The sequence below is a fragment of the Phanerochaete carnosa genome, assembly GCF_000300595.1.
Source record: "Phanerochaete carnosa HHB-10118-sp unplaced genomic scaffold PHACAscaffold_11, whole genome shotgun sequence".
Classification (NCBI taxonomy): domain Eukaryota; kingdom Fungi; phylum Basidiomycota; class Agaricomycetes; order Polyporales; family Phanerochaetaceae; genus Phanerochaete; species Phanerochaete carnosa.
The window spans coordinates 180267-202135 of NW_006767638.1; the positions used below are offsets into that span (position 1 = coordinate 180267).

General features: G+C 39.8%; 6 protein-coding genes across 6 annotated transcripts; 5 read left to right on the forward strand and 1 right to left on the reverse strand.

Moving 5' to 3' along the window:
- Positions 1 to 601: 601 nt before the first annotated feature.
- Positions 602 to 904, reverse strand: PHACADRAFT_200348 (uncharacterized protein; the record flags this gene model as incomplete). The annotated part of the gene is made up of 1 exon (XM_007400614.1): positions 602 to 904. The coding sequence occupies one exon, from the start codon at positions 902 to 904 to the stop codon at positions 602 to 604; it is 303 nt and encodes a 100-aa protein (XP_007400676.1).
- Positions 905 to 13155: 12251 nt separating this feature from the next.
- Positions 13156 to 13530, forward strand: PHACADRAFT_51980 (uncharacterized protein; the record flags this gene model as incomplete). The annotated part of the gene is made up of 1 exon (XM_007400615.1): positions 13156 to 13530. A coding segment is annotated over one exon (375 nt), but the record flags the coding sequence as incomplete, so codon positions are not given.
- A 66-nt stretch (positions 13531 to 13596) lies between these two features.
- On the forward strand, positions 13597 to 13971 carry PHACADRAFT_55120 (uncharacterized protein; the record flags this gene model as incomplete). Its single annotated transcript, XM_007400616.1, has 1 exon — positions 13597 to 13971. A coding segment is annotated over one exon (375 nt), but the record flags the coding sequence as incomplete, so codon positions are not given.
- Positions 13972 to 14083: 112 nt separating this feature from the next.
- PHACADRAFT_104436 (uncharacterized protein) lies at positions 14084 to 14431 on the forward strand (the record flags this gene model as incomplete). The annotated part of the gene is made up of 1 exon (XM_007400617.1): positions 14084 to 14431. A coding segment is annotated over one exon (348 nt), but the record flags the coding sequence as incomplete, so codon positions are not given.
- Positions 14432 to 14464: 33 nt separating this feature from the next.
- On the forward strand, positions 14465 to 16086 carry PHACADRAFT_105123 (uncharacterized protein; the record flags this gene model as incomplete). The annotated part of the gene is made up of 4 exons (XM_007400618.1): positions 14465 to 14619; positions 14734 to 14890; positions 15211 to 15327; positions 15562 to 16086. The coding sequence occupies 4 exons, from the start codon at positions 14465 to 14467 to the stop codon at positions 16084 to 16086; spliced, it is 954 nt and encodes a 317-aa protein (XP_007400680.1).
- Positions 16087 to 17056: 970 nt separating this feature from the next.
- PHACADRAFT_104881 (uncharacterized protein) lies at positions 17057 to 18094 on the forward strand (the record flags this gene model as incomplete). The annotated part of the gene is made up of 1 exon (XM_007400619.1): positions 17057 to 18094. The coding sequence occupies one exon, from the start codon at positions 17057 to 17059 to the stop codon at positions 18092 to 18094; it is 1038 nt and encodes a 345-aa protein (XP_007400681.1).
- Between the last annotated feature and the right edge of the window lie 3775 nt (positions 18095 to 21869).

Consider the following 21869-nt stretch of genomic DNA (forward strand, 5'->3'; position numbering starts at 1 on the left):
CAGTCTAGGGTTAGTCAAATAGTGAACTTGTGCACTATACCCAAGGGTGTTTCCCTTCAGGTTATTTGAAAGTCAGAGGCTCTACTGTGCTTTAAGGAATTTCTTAGGCTTTAAAGAAAGGAGTCTATTCTCTGAGAGCTAAAGAGCTCAGGGGATTAACTGCAGGTTTGCTGCTAGCTAAATCCTTGAGAGTGTGTGTGGTGCTTGGTGGGTTGGTGGTGTCTTTCTCTGCTCTCAGAAAACCTCTCTTATTTATACCTTTCAGCCTGTTGTTCCTTAGCCAATAGCAAAACTGGCTCTTCTATTCTACTGTAATTACTAAGCTACTTCTACTTTTATCAATAAGCATTTATCTGTATTAGTCAGCTTTTTGTCTGTTTTACTAATGTATTGGTAAGCTATTACTAATGTTTATTAGAGTATTACTATATTTTGGTAATTTATAGCTGTTGAGCATAGACCTTTACTAAGCATAGTTTTTAGATTACTAAGAAGCTGAGTCATATTATTAGTCATTGATTCACTTTTAGTAAGATTGAGTGTTTATGCTTACTTTGCAGCTCTGAGTTAGCAGTCTCTTTTTTTTATTTGAATACCTAGCTTATTTCTTTAGTTTTCCTATACTTATAGTTATGGCGCATGACAGCGTCTTCTGGTCATCTGAGAGCGAGAGGTAGAGCTCACCAGCAGCTCTGAGTGCTTTATCGTCCCACTTCTCAAATGCCTGATGCTTCATCTTGGTTGGAGCCTGAGAAACAACTGAAACAGGGCGCAGCTTGTTGCCTGGCACAAGGTGCAACCATTCCTTCATCATGAGGACTGCAAAGATATTGCCATGCCATTGGAGATAGTTTTCAGTGTGGAGCTTGTCAAAGTGAGGAGTAGAAACAACTTCCGAGACCATGGAGCACAACAAAAGAGCAAGGGAGCGAGTGGGCAATTGTTTTGAATGTGTGTTTCAGCTTGGTGTTTTAGAGAGATGGGCTGAGATGAGTGGCCCAGGTGAAGTCAATGAAGGAGAAAGCAAATGGCAAGCAAACAAGATGAGTGATAGCTCAATAGAGAGCTAGGAGCGAGGAGAATCAAATGATATACAACTGAAGGAGGAGGAACAATGTTTAAAGGTGGATGGAAGCAAAATAGTCATGGATGTAGATGAAATGGTGCAGTTTAGAGCGCGGGGCTCATAATCTATTTGACCTGGGAGGTAAACTCAACTAGAGGAGTGCTGAAGACCACAACTGGAGGTTGTGAATGAGCAACTGAAGTCTATTAAGGTGAAGATACAACTACTGACCTGGAGGTTGTGGATGAGCAATTGAAGAAAGCCCAAACACAAGCCTCCACAGACATAAAGACACATCACAAAGCGCATATCTACTTATATAATCACATCCAAGTCTGACACTGGAGCAGATGAAGTAGTGGTCTACTGTGGATAGAAAGCGAAGGAAAATAGCAAAAAGGATGAGGATATTCCAGGATATAGAGATATGGGAGAGAAGAATGATAATAGGATAGAGAAGCTGTAGCATCACATACAATACAGAAAATAACATTTGCATGTTCGGTGGAGTCCACCTCCATTGCATTAGAATCCAAGGTTTTCTTGCCTCCAAACACTGACTCTTTGACCTTGTCTGGGTGTAAAGCATGCCAGATGTCAGCCATGTATTGGATATATTCATTCTAAGTTGTCGGCAAGTTGTTATTGAGACATCTTTCGATAGTAGCTTGCACTAATTCTTTAGAAAGAATTACTTTGACCTTTTCAATGTGCAGACTATCTTGATAATATACTAGTCTAGCTAGTGTCTTCTATTGTTCCGCATATTTCAGAAAGTCATTCTTAATAAGTGTAGAATTCTTCCACATTGCGTCCATTTCATTTTTAGCCCCAGTTCTACAGTTTTTCTGCTTGTAAATATTTGAAATATTTTTGAAAAAGTTGGCCCATAAGTCTAATGGTTTGTCATCATGCATAATTTGAAAGTAATCAGCCAAGTAATCTAATGCTGGAGTTTGAATTCTTGCTAAGGCTGTTAAAATCCTTTGATGATCTACAACAATGCTATTGGCTGCTGTGTACAGTGCAATTTGATCCAACCACTGATTCAATGTGATTTTACTCTCTGTTCCTTAGAATAGTGGTGGTCCTGGCATTTTAATACTTTTCAATTTGTTTCTGGTTGTTTGCAGCAGATCTCTTAGCTGTCTTTCCAACATCTGAATGCATGTAAGAAAGTCTATATTCTGTCATGTAATCACATAACTGTGTTCATGTTGCTGAGAATTTTTGTGGCCATATCATTCTCATTTTGCAGATCAGAAAAGTTTCTATGCATATTTGATAAGTTGTTGTCTATATATCTTCCTTTGAAGTTTATATATTGGACTACCAAGTTTAAGATTGAGCGCATAGTGTTTTGAACTTGTGTGAACATATAATCAGCTAGATTTTGAAGATCTCTATAGCTGCCACCTGTGCCTAACAATGTGTTGGCCAAGTTGACGTCATTTTGAACTAATGCTCTTTGGAATTTAGCATTAGTTCTTGGTACCATTGCTGCTGGTAAGAACGGAATCCAGTAAGCTCTCTGAGGTACATCCATTTTGGATACTTGAGCAGCTCTGGACAGTGTGAGAGAAGGTGCGCAAGAGGCAACTGAAGTTAAAGTGTTGTGGAGAGACATTTTTCTGGTTGATTTTTTTAATTAGATACCAGATTGTCAAAGTCTCGGAAGAAATCTCTTGATATTGTTTTTGTATGCACAAAGAACATTTGTTGTATAATTTTAAACAAAAGAAAACTATTTATACACCACTATATCAGACGAACTCATTTGCTTTTTTACTGTACACTTTAAACCTCACTGATATGGTGTAGTTTCTGTTCAACAGTGCTTTACAAATGTTATAAAAGTCTGTATCTTCTGTGGATACCTTTTTCAACTGCCTGCAAAGTTGGCTAATCTGCTTCCACTCACGAGTGCCCCATTTGATGATGTTGAGCTCTTTATCTTTGACAACCTCCTTGATGTAGCTTAGCTCATCTAAGAGCTTCAGTAAATCATGCACTTGCTTAATAGCAAGTGACCCTTTTCCTGCCTTAGCCAGTTTCTTGGCATCAATCAGATAATTGTGCATGGCAAAGAACTACTTGTTGACGGCAATGAGAGAGGGGAGAAGTTTCTCACAATGGTGAGGGATCCCCTTCTTCATGAACTTGAGCTTTTTAAGGCTCACTAAAGTCTCTTTGATTTCTTTTTGGCCCATAAGAGAGAATTATCTCCCTCAAATGCAAAGAGGTCTGGACATGAGCGTACAAGGTCATTATAAGCTCAACACATACCAATTTTCTTGGCTTCCATGCATCATTATTTGAGTAGATTGTCAGCAGCTTGCTGACATCATTGGGCTTCTTTCTTTGCCTCGTCAAGTAACTCGAGGCAACGTTTGAGTGCGAGCGGCTTGTGGACAATGGGCTTGTTAGTGTAAAGTTGATATCTTTTTGCAGGTTTTCCGATGTTTTTGAATTTATATTTGTTTTCAGGTAAAAGTTGAATATGTTCCAAAAGAGGAACACCTGAGAACTCATTCTTTGTGACGATGAAGTTCTTGCTGGTGTACTTAGGCATTCTAATAGAAGAAATCCAAGTTAGTCAAAATCAATGCCTTGGCAGCCCTCTGCTTATTCTCTTTAGAAACAGCATTAGAACTCACCTCTTCTTTGCGTTTAGCAAAAACTTTGGTGTGACTTCAGTGGTGATAACTCCTAACAGGTAACTGTTTGGATTCTATATAATCTGAGGGTTTCTCCAGAAAGATGCCATAAGTATCATACCAGAACTGCGTATTAGATGACAACATCCTTTGAGAGGTGAGAGGATTAGCACTTCTTCCAAAGTAAGTGCTAAGTAAGTAATAAAAGGAGGACATGAGTCCAAACTCTTTGTATCGATATTAGAGTAGTTTTTCTCACTACCACTGGTGTAGCCATAGGTATGCAGTATGGATTTTCTTTACAGTTCCACCTGTAGAGCAAAGGGGAAAACCTTCCTTTAGAAGGTCCTTTGGTCCAAACATGATAAGTGTCCACGTGACTTTCTCTGTCCACATGTCCAAAAACAAGTACTAGGTAAACAACATTCATTTGGAGGTGTTAAGCCCGCGTCTTCAGTCATGTGTTTCTATACGTAAAGTGCTTCAACACTGCTGCTTACGTCTACAGCCCAACAAAGTCCTTTCTATATGCCAGCTGTTAGCACCTCAGAGTACATGGCACTCTGAGCGGGTTGAGATTATGATTCCCATCTATAATGATAGTAACATAAAGGATCTGGTGCAGAGTACCCTCCGTCCATCTATTCATATCTGGACAGACTTCTACACAGCTGGTCATCTATGGACGGATATTCTGGCCTGTCTGTACAAAGAAAAAAAACATAAAGCATTACTTTACGACCAAATAGAAAGACTCAACAAACCATCACAACTGCTATACTCACCTTACTGAAAGATTTTGAAGGGTAGAAGTGAAGAGTAGAGGTTAGAATAGAGCAAGTTGCAAATGCAAAGAATCAACGAAGTTGTTGAGTTTGAGGTCTTTAAGCCTCAAACAACACTCCTTATATACAAGTAATCTAAGATCCTGACACTACATAGGATCTATGATATCTTATATTACTAAGTGCCCATGTGACTACTTGTGACTCATTACTAATACACTACCATTATGTTTAGTAATACAAGAGATAATGATCATTGGAATATTTCCATTAGACTTAGCTTTCTTCCAGATGACATCATCTATGATGTCATAACATGTGACTGGTCTAGAACAAGTTCTGAACTTGTAGTTATCTTATCTACTGATCCCATCATATCTATGTGATGATCTGGGCCTCATAATATGCATGTGACCATATAAGTCACGTGATTGTATTTAGTGCTATAATGAGTGCTAAGAATATAATAGACGCTTGTATAGGGCAAATTTATGACAGAAGTCACATGTGACACAGGAGAAGGGACGATCTCAATGTTGCACTCTAATAGATTGTAGCGGTAGCTTAGTCGGATGTATGTTGACCTTCATTTGTTAGCATGTCACACATTTTTGTACTAAAGACGAGACAAAAGATCATAAACCTGGCTAGAAGAAATTGCATGCTACTAACTCAGCTGTTTTAAAGTGTCCTGGATGTTCTGTGACTGGAAAATCATAGTATGTTTTGACAATGTGTCTTCGTAGTATGAGGTCACTTAGTACATAGCACTTATGTCTGAAGTACATAAGACTATCAGTTATTTGCCATTCATTTCTGATTATTTGTGCCCAATAGATGCTTTGACCATAGTAGCATAGGTATTTGTTTTCATATAGCATACCATATGAGCTTTGAGTGATTCCTTGAAAGTTGGTTCTAGCATTGTGTTATTTTGCGCTGCAAAAAGATCTGCAGCAATATGCAGAGACTGAATGGTTGTTGTTGCAAATACTTGATCAGGTAGAAATATTAAGTCTACGTTGTCATTTGCTGTATGCATGGGCATATTTCTGGTGAGTGCATCAGATGCACAAGTTGGCTTCTGGAACAATAGTGCAGCTTGTAGTTGAACTGGAATACAAAGAGGTGCCATTGCACTTGTCACTAGAGTTATGTGGGCCATAGCATATATGCTTGGCAGGTACAATTTCTTCATTTCTTTTATGCTGTAACATAAATAATAATAACTCAGATATTATAATAGCTTACCATTTATATGAAACTTGAAGCTATATACAGTATCACGAGTCTACTAGTTTCTAAACTGTCCACTTAGTCAAACAGTGCAAGGCTTATTGGGTTTATACCTGGTGCCTGCAATCAAGCCAGAATTTAGAGAGATGGCCTCTGAAGTCATGTCACAAAGTGGTTGAAAGCTTTGTTCACCCAGACTCCACTTATATTAGACTGGGATGCTCTTTTGTTTTAACCTGTCTGAGCATGAAGACAGAACAGAGCTTTTAGAGATGGCCCCTGTGGCCATGCTATAAAGTGGCTAGAGATAGTTATATTCCAGGCTCCACTCATTCTCAACTGGGAAGCTCTTTTGATCCAGTCTGTCTGAGCCAGAAAACAGCACATGGCTTTTGGAGATGGCCTCTGTAACCATGCCACAAAGTTGCTGGAGGCATTTATAATCCAAGCTCCACTCAATCTCAACTGGTTTGCTCTGCTTGTTCAGTCTGTCTGAGCAAGACATGGTAGGCCTTTTATAAATGTGCCTTCAACTATTTCTTTCCAGAAGTTCAGCTCAAAGTTTGTGTCAAAGGTTTTTAAGATGATTTTGTCTACGAAAGTGCCAGTAGAAGCCACTAAAAGGTAGCAAGCAAGGTAGAAGATCAGGGGCAAGCCAGATCTCCATGAAGACTTGGAGAAGTTACATTTGTGAAGCATGTTGTGAGCAGAGATGATAGTGGTTAAGGTAAAAAAAGTGTATGAAGTGTACTTACCCTTCTCAGTTGGGTCTGAGATGGCAAATTGCGCATTTTCAGAGAGCAGTTGCCTTATTGGATAGAAATTGAAGATTCAATCCTGGGTGGGGGATCTTTTTTATTTCGATAATTTTTGATTTTGCAGGCTAAGATAAAGTAATATCATGGCAGATATTATGACTATATATTTGAATAATGTATTTATGAGTGCTCTGAGATAGTAAAATGAAGTAGAACAGCCATTAAATGTGGTAGCTTGAAGGATTAAACTTTATCATTACATTCAGAAATTGTAATCAAAAGTTCATTGACCACTATTCTGATATTGTCAAATCTCTTATTGAACTAACAAGGAAAAATGCCCCATTTATCTGGTTACAATTTCTGAATGTAATGAAGAAATGTTCTATTAGAAGTAGCACTTTGGGAGTCAGTTTACTTCCTTGCAGAAATCTGCCCCTCACTCTACAGCTTGCTATACTTAATCTATTGGCCTAAAACTTAGGTCATATGTATCTCTAGCATAGATCTACATGTGAAAATTTGTTTAATCACATATGGATCAGTTTCGGCTCTTTAGCACTGTGTTTTGTGCTTGAGCTCAAGACTTAGACAAATTTCACACATAGACCACTTTCAAAAGGCACAACATCTAGGTGATCTTTATACCATCAGATATTGCTTGTTGAGAGGGTCCAGAATATGTAAAAAGATATGCCAAATTAATTGTTTAAAGGGGTGAACCAAAGAGAACAAAGTGCGAGAAAACGCCAGATTAAGCGCCCAATAAGCGCCACAATACAATCAGCCTTCTTCATCACTTCTACTCTTCTCACACATTTCTATCCATCTATACTATGTAGCATAACATCTGCTATGTACACATTAGCTGTATGCTGAGTATAATAATAGGTTATAGTTATGGTTCAGTAATAAAGTGCTTGCTTCTGGCTTTAAACCTCAGTGCACAGTGTTGCACAATCAATTGTAAACCAAAAAGCTGTTGAAATGGCTTAATATTTCACACACTGATTGCTTCCACTACTAGATACTGCCATAAATATATTATAAATAATAGGTATTTATTGGGAATTGCTACAAATGTGCTACATATTCACTACTCTAGAAGAATCCTTGACTATACCTTGAAAGTACTATAAGATAATATTCTCTATTTACAGATGTATAAGCTTATAATTGATTATATAGTCATTATCTTGTGTAAGAAATGTTCTGTGAAATTTGTCTAAGTCCCTGGCTCAAACACAAAACACAGTGCTGAAAAGCCAAAATAGGTTCCTATATGTTCAAACAGTTATTGTCATGTAGACCTATATAATAGGTATGTAGAGGCTAAGTTTCATGTTAATAGCTAAAATATTGATAGCTACAGAGAGTTAGGCAGATTTTGGTCTGAAAGTAAACTAATTTCCAAAATGCTACTTCTGACAAAACATTTCTTCATTACATTCAAAAATCGTAAATAAAGGAGCAGCGTAAGTGCAGTACCTCTAACATTTTTACCAGCTGTTATAAATAAAGTGCAGCTATTAAAGCTCTCCTGCTAAGTACTCTCCACTTTGTCTCTCTGCTTTCCCTCTCCCTCCATAGAACAAGCCTTCTCTTGCAGTTTATTACCAAAGTCTTATAGCCATGCAATTTCTGTTGTTGCTCTCCTTTTGTGTAGTTTACATTTTATATCACATAGCCCTTTCATCTCACCCTAACATAAATAGCTCTTCTTGCCCATCTCATTATATGCATCTGGCAGAATCTAGACTATTCTATCATATAGTCACAGGCACTATTCCTGAAAGCCCTATACCATTTTTTTCCTCAGACAGTTATATTATCAAAAGCAACCCAGTTAAAATTGAATGGAGCACAAATCGAAAAATTCTACAGCCACACTGTGGTGTGGCTGCAAACACCATTCTTAAAAGCTCTGCACTGCCTCCATGCTCAGACAGTTATAATACCAAAAGCAGCTTAAATACATTTCAGCAGTGTTTATACTCAGAAGTCTTCCAGATGCCTACTGGTATTACAGCCTGCATTGCTTCAAAGGGCTTTTTAGCACCTCTCAGTTTAATTCCACATGAGCCATCTGACCAGACAGATAAACTTGATATGCTGATACTCAGCAAAAATTATATCTCTAGCACTTCAGCATTTTATCAGCTATTCTGGTGGAACCTTTATGTAACTCCTATTTGCCATGTTAGAGATAGAGTAAAAACTCTGCTAGCAAAGTTCTTCCAAGCTATCATGTACAAGCACACCTTTATTGTGTACATTAGAAAAACTATTTTGTACTCTACAACATACTTCTGTATAGAAAGCACATTTCAATGCAAAACTCTGGTCTGCCTTGACAGAGAAAATCTCAATAAAGCAAATAAAATGTATGGAGGTGTATACTTGGCAAAAAAAAAGTGGACAGCAAAAGAATTAATTGAGTTTGATTTTAATCTGTCGGTGGATATAAGTAAAATATATCACATTGCTGGCTATATTAATGCTGAGGACAAACATGTCTTTAAAATTGTACCTGCTATTTCTGTGCCACTTTCAGTACTTTGCTCTCGCACTGCTAGAAGCATGTTGCTAATGATTGAACAAAAGCATGGAGTTATAACCAAGTGCACAGGTGTAGATCTGGCATACATTTCACATAAATTAAACGAGTATGAATGTAAAAAATGCCCTTAGTTTCTCACAGTTTTTGAACCTAATAAAATGCCAATGACAAATGTGGAAAGAGTACAATTGTATCACAAAAGGCATAAAAGCCAGCTTAATCTTAAAGAGAAAACGAGATGGAAAAATGTCAAAAGCAATAACAGTGATGTTGTGGCCAAAAAAAAAGAATATAATAAGCTTAAATATAAGCAATCACTTTTTCCACCTTTACCATCCTCTGACCAGTTGGTTCATAAAATAGTTAATGGCTTCTGTGAGGAAACCTCTTTTGCAAATTTAGAAAAATATGGCTGTGCAGTCTGTGGAGCTCTAACAAGTATTAAAAGCTTATTATCTCTTAAGAACATTGATTCTAGCTTACTATTCTGCTTACAAGTTCCTGACATAACTAGAAAAGAGAGACACTCTAATTACGATTTCTGAATGTAATGAAGAAATGTTTTTTCAAAAGTAGCACTTTGGAAATTAGTTCACTTTCAGACCAAAATCTGCCTAACTCTCTATAGCTATCAATATTTGAGCTATTAACATGAAACTTGGCCTCTACATATCTATTATATAGGTCTACATGACAATAATTGTTTGAACATATAGGAGGAACCTGTTTTGACTCTTCAGCACTGTGTTTTGTGTTTGAGCCAGGGACTTAAACAAATTTCACAGATAGACCATTCTTAAAAAGCACAACATCTAGATGATTGTTATAAAATCAGATAAAGCATGTTAAGAGAGTCCAGAATATATAAAAAGATATACCAAATTAATTGTTTAAAGAGATGATTTGAAAAGAATAAAGTACAAGAAAAGACCAAATTAAGCGCCTAATAAGCGCTACAGCACGTTCTGCCCTCTTCATCACTTTTACTCTTTTTCATATATTTCTGTCCATCTATACTATGTAGCATAGGGTCTGCTATATACATACTAACTGTGTACCTAGTATGAAAATAGTTCAAGATAATAGTTCAGTGATAAAGTGCTGACTACTGGCTTTAAAGCTTAGTGCACAGTGTTGCACAATGGATTGTGAACTTAACACTGACTACAATCGTTTACTATTTTATATTTCTATTGTTCATACTAGCCAGCACCACTGTGAATATATTTAGAATTACTGGAAGTTATTTGGAATTACTGAAAATGTGCTATACATTCATTGCTCTTACTCCTCTCTACAGATCAATATATGTCCATAATTTACACAGATATTCCAGAAGTCCCCTTTACTATGCCTTGCAAGTATTAGGCCACCATATTGTGAATATTCAGACATATAAGCTCATAATTAAGCATATAGTCATGAGCTTGTGCATAAAGTTTAATTCTTCAAGCTGCCACACTTAGTGGCTGTTCTACTCCATTCTACCATCTCACAACACTCAGATATATCTTATAGAAATATATAGTCATACTATCTGCCATGATATCACTTCATTTTGATCTTTAAAATCAAAAATCATTGAAATCAAAATGATCCCCCAGCCAGGATTGAACCTCCAACCTCTACCCAATAAGACAACTGCTCTCTCAAAATGCGCAATTTGCCACCTCAGACCCAACTGAAGGGAGGAGTAAGTACACCTCATACACTTCTTTCACCTTAACCACCACTATCTCTGCTTACAACATGCTTCACAAGTGTAACTTCTTCAAGTCTTCATAGAGATTTGGCTTGCCCTTAATCTTTTACTTTGCTTGCTACCTTCTGGTAGCTTTTACTGATACTTTCTTGAACAAAATCACCTTACAAACCTTTGATACAAACTCTGAACTGGACTGGAATGAAATGGTTAGAGGCGCCATTTGTAAAAGCTCTACCCTGTCTTGCTCAGACAGACTGAACAAGCAGAGCAACCCAGTTGAGATTGAGTGGAGCCTGGGTAATAAATGCCTCCAGCCACTCTGTGGCATGGTTACAGGGGCCATCTCCAAAAGCCCTGTCCTGTCTTCATGCTCAGACAGGCCAGACCCCAAGAGCTTCCCATTTGAGACTGAGTGGAGCCTGGAATATAACTGCCTCCAGCCACTCTGTGGCACGGCCACAGGGGCCATCTTCCAAAGCCCTGCCCTGTCTCCATGCTCAGACAGGCTAGACCCCGAGAGCATCCCAGTCCAATATGAGTGGAGCCTGGGTGAACAAAGCTTCCAGCCACCTTGTGGCATGGCTACAGAGGCCATCTCTCCACATTCTGGCTTGATTGCAGGCACCAGGTATAAACCCAATAAGTCTTGCACTGTTTGACCAAGCAGACAGTTTAAAAACTAGTAAACTTGTGAAACTATACTTGACTAATTGTAGAAATGAAACAATAAGCCCTATACCTTGATCTTTGGAAGATGTCTTCATGCTACACTTGACCATGGTGGTATATATATGCTACGCCTAACAGACAAGTCACCAACACTGTACACATGGTTCATACTCTGCTATATCAACACATGCGGTATTCTCATGACTTTGTCACATAGCTAAAGTAGCTATATACTTATCAACTTACTTCTTCTACAACTTCAGTCCAAACATATCTAGCCAGCCTTTATCAGAGAAATTAACTGATGACTGTGAAATACCTGAGCCTATGACTGATGGAGGACCAAATACTGTACAGTCTAAGCAGAAGTGGACAGCTGAGGAGTTATTAAGATTTGATCCAACAACTAATGTGGTTCAAGGCAAGACTTATTGCATTGCTGGTTATATTCAAGCTTCAGATAGGAATATATTCTCTATTGTTACTACAGCTGCTATTCCTTTATCTTGTTTTGTGACAGGGCTACAAATCAGATGCTGCTTACAATTGGTCAGAAACATGGTGCAATCCATAACAAGATGCATGTTGAAAGAGCAACAAGCATAGTTAAACTAACTCAGCATGTATGCACACAATGTCCAGAGTTTATAACTGTATATGAGCCAACTAAAGACGCTAAGTCAAGTGCACAGAAAAATAAAAGCATATTATCAAAAGCATTGCAGTAAGATCCAACAAAGGAATCTCACACAATATCATGAACAGAAGGCAAACAATGAAGACTACAAAGCTAAAAAGAAGGAATATAACCAGACCAGATATAAGACTTTACAGTTTCCACCAAAGCCTTCAACACATGGCCTGATTACTGACATTGTCAATGGCTTCTGTGAGCAAACATCCTTTGTAAACCTTGAAGAATATGGATGTGTTGTATGTGGTGCATTAAAGTCAATCAAAGAGCTGACTTTACTTCAAGATATTGACCAAAGCTTTCTATCCTGCTTACAAGTCCCTGACATAACTCGTTGTGAAAAACACTTCACAAGGCAACCAACACTGGATATATCTGGTCCTGTGCTTGATAAGAGCTGTAAGCATATATGCTCAAAATGTTATGACAGCTTGCAAGAACAAGGAATTCCTGACTTAGCCTGAGCTAATGGTCTTTGGACCGGTCAAGTTCCACTACAGCTCCAAGGTATATCATAGACTGAGCACCTGCTCATGGCCAAGGTGATCAGAAACTATTGTGTTGTAAGAGTATCCAAGTCAAAAATGCATAAAATGCGAGCAAATGCTGTATGCCATACTGTGCCTATGCCCAAAATCCTCTCAGTCTTACCACCAAAGTGTGAGGAACTTGATGATGTATTGGCATTCTTGTATATTGGTCCAACTAAGCCTACACCTGAGGATTACAAGCGTACATCATTTTTAATCAGGCATGACCATGTGTTAGCTGCATTGGAGTAGCTCAAGCTTAATCACTGTGACTATATGGATGTCGAAATCTCTAAGGACCGTATGACAGAATATCCAGAAGATGTTCCACCTGTCAATGTAGATTACCATGAAGCACAGGCTACAAAAGATGCAGAATCCATGGCTGTAAATGATAATGAGGAAGAGGATGGAACCAGTGAAGGAAACTGCCCATTTACTGTCCATACCTTGACTACTGACCAGCCTACTAACTTGCTCAACAGAGATGAGCGTGAGACTATGAGAGATAAGGCTTTGAAACACTTCAGGCAAGGTGGAAAGGCATTGGCTATTGCTCATAAGAAAGAACCAGAGAGCTTGTATGATAATCCTCAACTATATCCACAGATGTTCCCTTGGCTCTTTCCATATTGTCTAGGTGGCCTTGGCAATAACAGAAGTCAGCAAGCTGTGTCTGAAATGCTTCATAAGAAGCACTTACTTATGTACCATAATAAGAGATTCCAGATGGATCCATACTTTTCCTTGATTACATTTAATCATGAGCAGATTAAGAAGGCTACTACTGGAGAGTATTTGCTGGCTAACAAAGATAACTTTGACCAAATCTCTACTCGCTTACTCAACACCAAGGACTCTGTGCTTACAGAAATGATTGAGAAGCTTGAGAAAGGCCTTGTAAAGACTGATGACTTGACACCAGAACAGTAAGAGTGTTATAAGATTATTAATGATATAGACTACATAGGAGCACATGTGCCTGCATCTAGGACAAGCCACAAGCACATGAGAAACCAGATCTGGTCTTTGACATCATATCTCGGTGCTCCAAGTTGGTTTATTACATACGCTCCTGCAGATATCAAGCATCCAATTGCCATCTACCTAGACACTAATGAAAGAATCTTTCCCGCCAAGCTATCAGAGAATGAACGCTCTAGGCTTGTAGCAAATAATCCTGTAGCTGGAGCTCGATTTTTCAAGGTCACGACTGAAGCTTTCATCAAACATGTAAGCACGCTTGGTTATAACAGTAAGCATGCAGGATTGTATGGCAAGACAGCTAAATATTATGGAACTGTTGAACAGCAAGGTAGATTGACTCTACATATGCACATGCTTATATAGATCAAGCACTCTCTAACCCCTTAAGAAACTAGACATAAAATCTTCTCCATGTGGTGATGACCGCCAACACTTGTGTACAGCCTGTAAATCAAGCATGTCATGGTGGGAACAGTTCACTAAGACAGTGAAAGAGCTGCTCTTCTTGACCAATGTGTACTCCTGTAACAAAGGCTGTAAGAACAACAAGTATGGTACTTGTCAAAGCAGATTTCCTCGTCCAATCCTGCTAGAAACTCAAGTAGATCCAGAGACAGGAGCTCTGAACTTGAAGAAAGGAAAGGCCATGCTTAACACCTTTTCACCTGTGCTTACATATCTTCTGAGATGCAACACTGATGTCACAAGCTTACTCTCTGGCACAGCTATCAAGTCTGTTGTAGTCTATGTTATAGTCACCATTGAAGACACACACAATGCTTGAAGTCGTGAAGAGGATTATTTACCAGAGTCAGAGATGTTAGCTGGGCAGGTTAGTAGAGCAGTCAAGGCCAGAAAGGAACTCACAAAGGTTGTAAACTGTCTGACTTCACAAAGTGAGATTGGTGGCCCCAGGGCATGCATGTATCTGCTAAACCATCCAAACCACTACACCAGCCACTTATTCCAAAGGTTTTACTGAAGATCATATGTGAATGAGGTCAGGAACGCATGGGAACCTGCTCTATCTGGAGAGGAAGGCAGAAAGAGCCAGTCAGAAGATCAGAAGGTTGTGATAGCCAACAGTGAAGCCAAGGTCATTGGAGTTAACACTGTGATGGACTACATATACAGACCTGAGAAGTATGAGTCAGTATGCTTGTATGACTGGGTAAGGAGCTCAGTGAAAGGTAAGATGTCCAAGAGAATAGCTGAAGGCAATGAAAGAGAGGGAGAGTTTCTTGTAGATGAGATTATGTCACACAAGCACTAGAGAAATTTGGAGCTTTTTTGTTGCAAAAAAATGCAAAAACAGCTTGTAAAAATAAGTTAAAAGATGTCATATTTTTTCTCGGTATCCGGCAGCTGAGCCGACTGTGAGCTAGGCCGTCTATCAAAGTGCCCTGGGGACGGCGGCACCCAGCAGGTAATCGGCTCGAATGTGGGATTGCCGAGTTGCCGGGCTGCTGGATACCGAGCGAAAAAATACGGCCTTTTCTTACTTTTTTTTCAAGCTTTTTTTGCATTTTTTGCGACAAAAAGTTCCAAATTTCTCTTGTGAAGTGGATAGGTCAAAATTTGAAGTTTCTGATAAAGTGGAACCTTGGAGATCAGACCTGGATATCCAAATCAGAGGCAAATCATTTGGAGGCCCTTGACATATACCTAGACAAGCTTGGTGTTAGAATTGTTAAAGACCTTCCAAGGATAGCCAAGGATCATGTTAAGAAAGAGAGCTATGTAGAGAATGATCAGCTTGTGGAGCTAGACTGGAACTCAACTGAAGATCAGTCTCTTTGACAAGAAGACTTAGAAGAAGAGGAGATTGAATACAAGCAGGAGTTTAGCCAGGATGAGAATAGTTCTGATCCAGATATTCCTACTTCTGATGAGCCAAGTGACTTCACAGCATAGGCAAGATTCACAGAAGACTATCCACAACATAGTACACATCATGTACACATGTGCATAGAGGCAGAAGCCAAAGTCCCAGACTTTATTGGTGGAGCATTACCTAGAAAGGATAAAGGCAACAGAGAAGATTATTGCATGACCATGCTCACTCTGTTCAAGCCCTGGCGCACTGGCAAAAATCTCAAGTCAGAAGAGAACGGCTGGAATGATATCTTTACTGATTATTCATTTACACCAAGACAATCAGAGCTCATGAAATTCTTCCACATGCGCTATGAGTGTAATGATGCCAGAGATAACAATGCTGCAGCCAGAAAGAAGGGCCTTGCCTCAGGTGATATGCCATCTAATATAGATGAGGATATACAAGAGAATCTGAATAATCTTTACTATGGTGATGAATTGCTTGACCAACTTGGTGAAGAGCAGCTTACTGAGATAGCGGTGTTATTTCCTGTGTTGTATGTGATGCTACAGCTTCTCTGCCCTATCATCATTCTTCTCTTCCATATCTCTATATCCTGAATTATCCTCATCCTTTTTGCTGTTTTCCTTCGCTTTCTATCCACAGTAGACCACTACTTCATCTGCTCCAGTGTCAGGCTTGGATGTGATTATATATGTAGATATGCGCCTTGTGATGTGCCCTTATGTCTGTGGAGGCTTGTATTTGGGCCTTCTTCAATTGCTCATCCACAACCTCCATTTATGGTTTCCAGCACTCCTCTGGTCGAGTTTGTCTCCCAGGTTGAACACGCTGATGAGTATATGGAGTGGTCAAGAGGATATATTGCCAGATTGTCCAGAATGCAGGATGCTGAACGCTTATTACATACCACTGGGGCTATGGACAAGTTTAGTGAAGATATACAGGCAAGAATCGCACGGATTAAGGTCAGCACATAAATGGGAAGAGCTTCTGGCAAACAAGAGAGCAGATATTCTCAACGCTAAGCATGGTCAGACAAGTGAAGCTGTGAAGGCAAAAACACAAACTAATTCAGATGATATTAACACTGTTAAAATCATTGACAAGTCATACTTGGATGCCTCCTTTGTACCTCCATCTCCAGAGTCCAAGAAGCTCATTGATAATACTATCAAGAAGTTTACCTTGAACAGAGAGCAAAGGAGAGCCTTCTGCATCATTTCCAATCATGCTAGCAAGCCCTGTGGTGAACAGATCAAGATGCATCTTGGTGGCATGGCAGGCACAGGAAAATCACAAGTAATCAAAGCCCTTATCCATTTCCTCAATGAGCGCAATGAAGGCCATAGATTCTTGTGTATGGCACCTACTGGAGCTGCAGCTTCACTCATTGGAGGATCTACTTATCACCATGTGCTGGGCTTCAGTGCCTGTTATGGACAAGATAAATCCTCAAGTTATAGCTCAACATCTGCTGCTGTAGACAATCTGCGTGGTGTAGAGTATATCTTCCTGGATGAAGTGTCAATGGTGGATAACAATGAGTTCTACAAGATTTGTGAGCAGATGTGTATAGCCAGGAATAAGCGTGATGAGCCATTTGGAGGAATTAACATCATCGTAGCTGGAGACTTTGCTCAGCTGCCTCCTATAACCTCTGGTGATGTCTTGTATGCTGGAAGTGTTACATCTGCCCCACACTCTGCAAACTCTGTACACAGCCAGAAGGCAGCTGCTGGCAAGGCTCTGTGGCACCAGTTTACTACAGTGGTTATTCTGAAGCAGAACATGAGACAGAAGAGCCAGACAGCAAATGATGGGAAGCTGAGGAAATGCTTGGCAAATATGAGTTATGGAGCCTGCCCAGATGCAGATATCAAGCTATTGAACTCAAGGATTGTAGGACGAGCAAATGGTAGACCCAATCTGTCAGATCCCAGGTTTCATCATGTATCCATCATTACCTCATGGAATGCTCACAGAGACAAGATAAATGAAGTGAGATCTGTACAGTTTGCTGAGGAAGCTGGGAAGTCACTTCAGGAGCTCTATAGCAATGACAAGTGGGAGGCAGATGTGAAGGAAAGTAGGAAGAAGAAGAGAGGCCAAGCTCATGAGGTCAATCCAAAAAGGATAAATAATGAGATCAATCCTTTCCTCAAAGAGACCTTGTGGAGTTTACCTCATTCATGCTCACAGAATCACCCTGGTGTATTGAAGCTATGCATTGGTCCACCTGTGATGATCAAGAGAAACTTGGCCACTGAGTGCTGTGTAACCAATGGAGCTGAAGGCAGAGTTGTAGGCTGGAAGTCTAAGCCCTTGGATGACAGTGGAAAGATGCAGCTAGAGACTGTGTTTGTAGAGCTTACCTGTCCACCTAAGCCAACACAATTGGAGAGATTACCAGCTAATGTGGTGCCTATATCTCAGGTAGCTGTGGCCACCAAGTGTATGATGCCAAATGGCAAGGTCTTGACTATCAACAGAGATCAGGTCCCACTTGTGCCTAATTTTGCCATGACAGACTACAACTCTCAAGGCAAAACAAGGCCAGACAATGTGGTTGACCTGCACAACTGCAGAAACCATCATTCTGTGTAAAGATGTCTTTCCAGAGGTTCATCATATGAAAGCACAGCTATTATCCAAGGATTGATGACAAGGAAATTAGGAGTGGTACATCAGGCTGGCTGCGCCAGGAATGCAGAGAATTAGAGGTTTTAAATGAGGTCACAAGGCTACTGTACCATAGGAAAATTGCTACAAGTGTTGGTGGAGTAACAAGGAAGCAAGTGATTTACACTTAAAGACAGTGGATGGAAGATGACTTTGTACCCAACAGCATGCCCAAACATATCAAATGGTCAAAGGAACAGCCATAGCCAAGCTATGAGTCTGATGATGAGATGATGGCTGAAGAATCGTAGCCAACAAGTCATCAAAAGAAGGACAACTCCCAGCAAAGGAATAACACCCGAGCTACTCAAACTGCAAAGAAATGTCGAACAAATCCTGGGTATTTGTGGCTGCCAAGGGTACAATAGCTTTGAAGGCACTGAGAAATGACAAGAAGCCTGTAAAAAAGCGAAAGTCGAGCACAGAAGCAGAAGAAGCTGGAGTTATCACCACCAAGCTCAAGAAGCTCAAACTTGATCATAATAATACCATGACCACTCAGAAGTGAGGCTTTGATTGGAGTGATTACAGCTGTGCCTATGATAGCCTGTTTGCTATACTGCTCCAAGCACTGTATGATCCAAGTTAATCAACGTGAAAGTTGACTTCAAACCAACTACCTATGTTAACCTCACTCGCCAAGGCATGCAAATCAGCAGAAAGGAAGAACTTATCCTTGGACACTGCTAGAGATTCAATCAGAGCTAAGCTACATGTGATAGACCCTGTAGTGTTTCCACTGCACACCAATGAGGGTACTGAGATTCATGAGCTGTGTAGCTATATGCTTGGACTATTAAAAGACTTCTGGCACAAGGAATATATGTGTACATTATGTGGAACCAGGCAAACAATTGGTAGAAGCAAGAACATGACCTATTCTGACTTGCTCCTTGTATGCTCCCCATACAGATGGCAGAGACAAGGTATCATGAGTGGTACTGCTCATGAGAGAACTCCACTAGAGTGGTTACATGCCAATACAGGACAAATAGCCAGTAGTCCATCTCTTTCTTCCCATTGATCCGCATTTGACTTGAAAGGAAATGCGTCAGTTTTTCCTAGTTATGCTGATCGTACTTGTTCAGCGATGTCGTTATGTGTAAGATGTTTCTGAATATCTTCTGCCAATTTATAGTCCACACTTAAAGTGGGTGCTTCAATTCGATGTCCGCGATGATTACATCTTCTGTGAATAATGGATTTGGTAGGAGAATTGTGGCGACAAATTTGTCTTCGGGTAGTAATACTTCTTCTGTGTTGTCACATTTTGTGTCAGCTAGTGCAGAGGCTCTTGTCATAGCGTCTGCTTGAATGAGTCTAGTGCCTGCGTGGTGTTCGAATTCATAATTAAACTGGGATAGGAATAGTTGCCATCTTGCTTGTCATCTATTTAGTCACTGTGGAGATTGGAAGTACGTGAGATTCTTGTGGTCTGTGAGGATCCTTGTGGTGCTTAAATTTCCCTCTAGGTAGTGGCGCCATGCTTCAAGCGCTCATACTATTGCCAGTAATTCTCTATTGTAGATATTATAGTTGTGTTCTGCTGGGTTGAAGGATTGGAATAAGTAGGCAACCAGTAGCCAATCTTCGTCGATGTCCTGTTGTCGGAGTACTGCTGCTGTCGTGAAGAGCAAGGTGTCTGCTTCAATGAGAAACGGCTTTGTGGCATCTGGCATCAATAGAAGAGGCGCTGACATAAATCATAGTTTCAGCGTATTGAAAGCCTTCTGACATTCGTCTGTCCAATTGAATGGCTTGTCTCTCTTGGTAAGTTCATTGAGCAGCTTGGCAATGTCTGAGTAGTGGTCAATGAAGTGTCGATAAAAATTGCCAGATTCTAGGAATCCTTGAACTTGCTTGACGGTAGTCAGTCTTGGCCAGTCTAATATTCCTTTGATCTTGACTGGGTTCATGGCAACTTGGTTATATGATACGAGTGCTCCGAGGAATTCAACTTGCCATGCATCAAAGGTGCATTTTTCGAGTTTGAGGAAAAGGTCGTTGTCATGGAGTCTTTGAAGGATTCTTCGTGTTTGCTTTTTGTGTTCATCTTGATTGGATGAATGGATAAGCATATCATCCATATAAATGACTAGCCATCCTTCATTGACCATGTTGTGAAATAGATCATTCATCATTGCCTGGAATGTTGCCAGGGAGTTGCATAGTCCAAAGAACATGACTGTTGGTTTAAATAGTCCTCTGTTTGTTTTGAAGGCCACCTTCCATTGGTCTCCATCTTTGATTTGTACGTTGTTGTATTCTGCTCGTAAATTAAGCTTGATGAATATGCTTCATTCTTTGAGTTGATCGACGAGGTCTGAAATAAGAGGAAGTGGATATGCATTCTTGATAGTGCCATCGTTCAAATACCGGTAGTCTTGACATGGTCGTAACGTTCCGTCTTTCTTTCCTATAAAGAAGAATGGTGAGGCTATTGGCGATTTAGATGGTCGTATGTAGCTTTTTTGCATATTCTCATCTAGAAATTTGTCGAGTTTTTGTTGTTCTAGGGAAGATAATGAATAGACCTTGCAATCTTTAGGAATGGAAATCTGGTTTCAAATCGATGGCATGGTCGTATGGTCTTGATTCCGAAAACCGTTTGGCTGCTTGTTTCTCAAAGACGTTTTGATAATCTTGGTATGCAGTTGGTAGTTCGTTCTTTATATTGCTTGTTGTGCCATTGCCATAGCCGGGTGGATTTTCGCATTAATTCATAAAGATGCTATGTCTTTAGCCATTTCATCTGGTTTGGTGTGCATGATGTATGCATAGGAGTCTCCTGGAGTGTATGCAAGGATATAGTCTCCTTTTTCACATAGTTCAGCTTGTATGATGGGTTCTGAGGCGATTATCAAAGAGATGTATATAGACCGATCCAGAGGTGCTCCTTTTCTGAGAAGGTGCAGCACATGTCAGGCTATTTCTTCTGGTCTGGCTTTTTGTATTGTTTCGGCATTGGTGGATCCAAACCCTTTTGATCCTCGTTTAGTTCCTGGTAAAGTTTTGACTTGTTTGGATTTTGCCATAAAGATTTGTTTGAGTACTAGTTGCGCCACTCGATCCCTTTTGACTACCTTGTGATCTTCGATTTTGGAGTTGATGAGGAGTATGCAGATTTCTCTAATATAGTCTTTGTCGATTACTCCTGCTCCTACGTCGATTCCTTTGACTGCTAGTCCGCTTCTTGGTGCGCTTTGTCCATAGGTTCCTTCAGGAATATGAGCACTTAGTCCTGTTTTGATAAGCATGCAAAATTGAGGTGGTATTATCTGGTCTTCACTTGCATAGAGATCAAGTCCTGCAGCTTCTTCTGTTCCTCTAGTGGGTATTTGTTCTCCTTCTGAGATAGTGACCGCGAACTCTGCTTCTTCTCTGAGGAGTGCTGAGTCATTGAATAGGAGGGTATTGATGTTTCTTCCTTCATTATCCAGTAATTCTTCAATTTCGCATCTTTGAATTCTTTTTGAGAAGTCTAAAGTGCCTTTGCTCCAGTTGATGAACGAGTTTTTTTCTTGTAACCAGTCCATGCCGAGGATAATGTCTTGCTTGCCTAATTGTGTTAACTAACAACTTTTCTTTAGTAGGTTGGTTTCCCACATTCATGTCGATTTTGACTTCATTGCGAATGAACCCTAATTTGTTCAGAGTTCCGTCAACATTGAATACCTTAATTGGTTTCCTCAAGGGCTTT